General features: G+C 38.7%; 1 protein-coding gene across 1 annotated transcript in view; it reads left to right on the forward strand.

The window, feature by feature from the left end:
• Positions 1-4,194, forward strand: part of LOC107088060 (5-hydroxytryptamine receptor 1D-like) — a 68,642-nt gene extending 64,448 nt beyond the window's left edge. The window contains exon 2 of the mRNA XM_015379991.1: positions 1,714-4,194. Coding sequence (XP_015235477.1) covers positions 2,318-3,433 — 1,116 coding nt within the window. The 5' untranslated portion in view covers positions 1,714-2,317 and the 3' untranslated portion in view covers positions 3,434-4,194. The remainder of the gene's footprint in view (positions 1-1,713) is intronic.
• The last annotated feature ends 1,576 nt before the right edge of the window (positions 4,195-5,770 follow it).

Below are 5,770 nucleotides of genomic sequence, written 5' to 3' on the forward strand. Positions count from 1 at the left end.
AAAGTAATTACTTTAGTTTTTATTTTAATATGCTGATCATAAAGCAATGTTTACACTGTGTTATGTCATTGGCTGATCTTTAATAAATATTTTAACCAGTGTATCAGACTCATTTTGAATTAGGTTGGTACAACGTTAAGTAGCTTCTGATGTAGTTAAGCTACTTTTAACACATTAGTGTAACTTAGCTTGCTATAATTCTTTAGGTGGTAGCTTTTGTGTAGTGAAGCTTAATTTATTGCTGAGTAACTGATAGCTTAGCTCACTACAATGGACAAGTAGCTTGCCCAACACTGGTCATTGATGATGTTACGGGCAGACACGCAGCGCTGGGATTAAATGTCTTTAATGGAGGGAACAGGAGCCCCGCTGATCCTCTCTGCTGTTCTTACTACTCTCCTCACCTTCTTCCAGTCTGAGACGCTGCAGCCTTCACACCACACAGTGAGACAGCTCTCCATGGTGCTTCTGTGGAAGATTTTTAGGATGGGTGGGGGTAGGTGAGCTCTCCTCATCCTCCGCAAGAATTACATGCGCTTTTGTGCCCTTTTGATCAGTGAGGTGGTGCTTAGTCCAGTTGAGGTTAACTGTGATGTGATGAATTCTGTGCTGCTGATCACCTCTACAGCTGAGCTGTTGATGAACAGTGGAACTTGGTTAGGCCGGTAATCTCCATTATGTTGTGTTTTTTTTTTAGAATGTTTGTTAAAAAAAAAAAAGAAAGTCAAAATAGGTATTTAGTGCTATAAAAATAGTTTACATCAGTACATTTCCATCCATCCATCATTTTTCGCTTATTCTGTCAGGGTCAAAGTGGTGCCGGTGCACCAGCAGTTTATAAGTGAGACAACCATGCACACACACACACACCTAAGGAGAGTTTAGAGATGCCCATTATGCCAGATGTAGCCAGATGTAAAAATTTCCATAATTGTCTCATCAGTCCACAAAATAATTTCCCAAATGTCTTCAGTTTTTGAGGGTCAATGTAAGCCTTTTTTCCCTTATTTTCTTCAGCTCTTGGAAATTTGCCGTAGAAGCCGTTTTTACCCAATCTCTCTTTCCTATGATCAAATCATAAACTCTGACCTCAACTAAGGGAAGTGAGGCCTGCCGAGCCTTAGATCTTGTACTTTGTTCCATGTTAATATCCTGGATGAGATGCTGTTGTAGTCTTGGAGTACTTTTGGGAGGCTGGATACTGGATAATGACTGACTGTTATCAATTTAAGTACCAGAGTCTTAATATTCATGTAATATTTTTTTCCAGACTGATAAATAGCATTTGCTTTGTTTATCATCTGATGCCGACATCATTTGATGCCGACATGATATGGTGCTATTTTATATTATTGTAGCCTGCTTCCTAATTAGAAGGGTTCTGTTTAAGCAATTTATTGAATATTCAGGGTGACATCCTGTATTCATGGTGTACTGTAGCCTTTAAAATCAAATTCATATTTGATTATTACAGTTCTAGATGTATTAATGGGATGGTTGCTTTCTTCATATTGGATCAGGTTAGTTTAGATCTTTCATTTTTCATCATTTATGTTATTCTCTAAAGTCTTCATACTGTATGTGACAAAAAGGAAACACATTTCTGCAACACTGTACTGTAGGTGGTTTGTTTCTGTATGTTTTTATGTATAAAAATAAAAGGAATAGACAACAATGTCTAATATATTCTCTCTCTCTCTTTGTTTCGTGTAGAAAATTTATGCAGCACTGGATTACAGTCACTCTAAACATCGTAATCCTCACGGATACTTCTGCTGAAACCTTCCTGGATAATCAGTGCAGTGAAGAGGAGAAATTAATGGACACAAGTTCTAGTCTTGCACATTAGAAAAAGGCTTTTCTTATCTTTTTATTTTAGAAAAGTTGTGCATAATGGCCCAAAATCCCACTGGACTCTGAAGAGCTTTTTATGAAGAGGCTCTATCACTGAAACACTTTTGACATTATTAATGCAATCCTGACATTTTTTTCTTCAAAGCCTCATCGAAAGAGTCTGATATTAGACAAAAAAAACTCAGACGACTTCATGCAGACTTCAGAAGAAAAGATAAAAGTGAGACCTCTTCATCTCTCATCATCGTCTTCCAGTATTCAGCTCCTCGCTGGGCTTTTTGTTGAAGATGAGAAACCCATTTATGACTCTGAGAAATTGCACATCCTGGCATTAAGGTATCATGATCCGCTGGCTGCTTGTAGAGGATGAGATCATCTGAATACAAAGTTGGATTTTTTTCTGGGGAGAAATGGTGAACTGGAGCTCGTAGATCATCAGGATTCTTAGTGATGAACTAAAATCATGGACAACATCACAGGTAATAACACTACAACTCCATCTTGGAATGAGGCCACACTCCTCAGCCTTCAGGTCTCGCTCTACGTGGTGTTAGCAGTCGTCACCCTGGTAACCGCTCTCTCAAATGCCTTCGTCATAGCCACCATCTTTCTGACCAGAAAGCTCCACACACCTGCCAACTTCCTCATAGGCTCTCTCGCCATCACAGACCTGCTGGTGTCTATCTTGGTCATGCCCATAAGCATAGTGTATACCGTAACAAAAACCTGGTCGCTGGGACAGATTGTTTGTGACATCTGGCTCTCATCTGATATCACCTTCTGCACTGCCTCCATTTTGCATCTGTGTGTTATTGCCCTGGACCGCTACTGGGCCATTACAGATGCACTGGAGTACTCCAAGCACCGCACCATGCGTAGGGCGGGGATGATGGTTGGGGTTGTTTGGGTGATTTCTATTTCTATTTCCATGCCTCCACTTTTCTGGCGGCAGGCCAAAGCGCAGGGGGAGCTTACAGAGTGTGTAGTGAATACAGAGAAGATCTCTTACACCCTATATTCCACTTTCGGTGCCTTCTACGTTCCCACAGTGCTTCTCATCATCCTCTATGGAAGGATCTACGTTGCTGCCCGCTCTCGTATTTTCAAGACCCCATCATCCGGGAAGCGCTTCACAACGGCACAGCTCATCCAGACATCTGCAGGCTCCTCTCTCTGTTCTCTTAATTCTGCCTCCCACCAGGAAGCACACCTACACTCTGGCAATGCAGGAGGTATTGGGGGTGGAGGGGGAGGCTCGCCTGTGTTCATGAACAGTGTTAAAGTGAAGCTGGCAGACAGCGTGCTGGAGAGGAAACGTCTGTGTGCGGCGCGGGAGAGAAAAGCCACCAAGACGCTGGGCATTATTCTGGGAGCGTTCATCATCTGTTGGCTCCCATTTTTTGTCAGCACACTCGTCAGCGCGATATGTACGAGCTGTTGGTTCAGTCCGGTGCTGTTCGATGTCTTCACATGGCTGGGATACCTAAACTCACTAATCAACCCTGTCATCTACACCGTGTTCAATGACGACTTTAAGCAGGCCTTTCAGAAGCTCATTAAATGCAGACAGAGCTTTTAGGAGGTAGAACCGGATAAAACTGGCAAACCCTAAAAAAATGGGTAGATGAATAGAAGAAAGGACAATGAAAATAGTATAAGTATATCTAAATAGACTTGAAAATGAATTTATTTCAGTGATTTAACTTACAAACTGAACTCATGTTTTAAATAGACGTATTGCATAAAGAGTTTCCAGCCATTATTTTTCTTTGTTTTGATGATTCTGGCTTAAAGCTCATGAAACACCCAAATTCAATTTGTTACATTACATATTGAAATACATTATATATTAGGTTTCTACCAAAGATGTGAGCTTTCTTACAGTATGTCCATGCACCATGCAGTTTATGCACTCATATTTGGTTGGGGCTCCTTTTGCATTAAATACTGATGATCAGCCTGTGAATCTGTTTAAGTTTTCCAAAGGGTTTTCTTGCTTTATGGCCCTCTGCACCTCTGATATATCCCATTTTCCCATAAAAAGACTGTACTTTTGCTTGGACCAGTCAGCTGGATAATTAAGGACAAAGGTCATTAAAGCATCTTCTGGTATCTTAGACAACGTGAATAGTTTCCAAGTCCTCAGTAAACATTTTTATTAGTGTACCTATAAAGCTTACCAGCAGAGGGGAGAATAAGGAGGTCCTAAATATCCAGTTAGACATCGATACTGACTTTAATTCTTAATTTAAATTTTTAAACTCTCAAATATTACTTTTATTAGCCATAAAGATTCTTGATTCTTGAAAATGTAGATTCACCTTTTTGAAAAAAGATTTTGTATGGAGTTATTTTTGTGTTTTTATGAAGTTCTATAAAAAAAGCTATCTGAAATGGGAAATCATTTTGAAAGTAAAATAAATATATTGGAAAGAAAAACTTTTTTTATTTTTTTTTTTAATTTGATAAAAAAAAAATTGACACCATAATTCAGGCCTCATAATCACCAAGTCCCAGCTTATTCTTTTTTTGAACCTAAGGTGTTGGTGATGTGTTTCTCGTCAGCAGTTGACAAGCAATACAAGGAAACAAAAATAATAAACATGGTTTCACCCTGTGACACATAAATCCTCTCCAGAGTGTCCCCGCAGTCAAGAACATGGCTGTTAGGTTAACTGGTATCTCTGTCCCAGTGACCGCCAGACATAGGTGGGATCGGCAGGTGAAGACGATAGATGACTATACAAATGAAAACCACAGAGGATTCAAAACAATCAGAAACATTAAGGTCATTAGAAAGATGTTTTACTGTTAACAACATAGTAGATAAGTCATTGATAATTTGATTTAACCCCTAAAGATACTATACATATACATTCACTCAGCACCTCCCATTGCTTTCACAGACTTGCCTGAACAATCAGAACAGGGATTAAAATTTCAATTGCTGCAGAGAAACTGAGAAGCCAATAATATGGCAAGAATATGACATTTAAAGAATATTCCTTGCAACATTCTGTGGTCACAAAGAGCCATTAAGCTACAAGACAGATGCTTTTTGCACCATTTTTCCTCTTTCTCATACAAATTACTTTTACAGTTTTGTTTAATAGTTTACCTTATATTTTTGATACAATAAAACTTTACCTGGTCTGATTTATTTTAAGGACATTGAGTACAGGTAGGTCATGATGTTAGGAGCTGCTTTATATTTTGTTTGACAGGTGGCACAGCTCTGTGACAATGACTGCAGTTCTTCTTAAATATTAATTTTTTTTACTTTTAGTTTTTACATTTCAGAATTTGACCCACCCAAATTTGGAACATTATTTCAACCTTAAAAAACTCACAAAAGAAGGAAGGCAATTAATAGAGTTTTATTGAAACAGCTTGTGCTTCTCTTCCACTATGGTTGGGAATTCATAAGATTTTCACGATTCTGATTCCCTTTTCGATTCTGTGAAACGATTCGATTCCTTATCGATTTTCTTATTGATTCTGTGAAATAATGAATTTGGTAAGTGCACAGTGACATTCATCTACCTTCGCCTGGGACATTCTATTTCTGCCTGCCTCTGGGAAAACAGAAGGCAGTGAACGGGAGCTGCCAGTCTCTGAGCCAGCGAGGCTACCCATTTCGTCACAGTCATCTAAATCTAATGGAGAAGGCATCCGTTTAATGAAAAAGCATTACTGTACAATTTCAGGAAATTAACTCATCTCCCCCTGATTTAAATAAACGAGCGTCACCTTTCTCTCGCTCCCTGAACTATCCAAATTAGGTTTAATTTAATTAAAGTAGAGGTAGGAAACTTGTTTTATTTTCATATGGCATCTGATTTACTAGGAACCACATTAAGCACAGCCAGTGATATATATATATATATATATATATATATATATATATATATATATA

Source organism: Cyprinodon variegatus, unplaced genomic scaffold, assembly GCF_000732505.1.
Source record: "Cyprinodon variegatus isolate N-32 unplaced genomic scaffold, C_variegatus-1.0 Scaffold205, whole genome shotgun sequence".
Taxonomy (NCBI): Eukaryota; Metazoa; Chordata; class Actinopteri; order Cyprinodontiformes; family Cyprinodontidae; genus Cyprinodon; species Cyprinodon variegatus.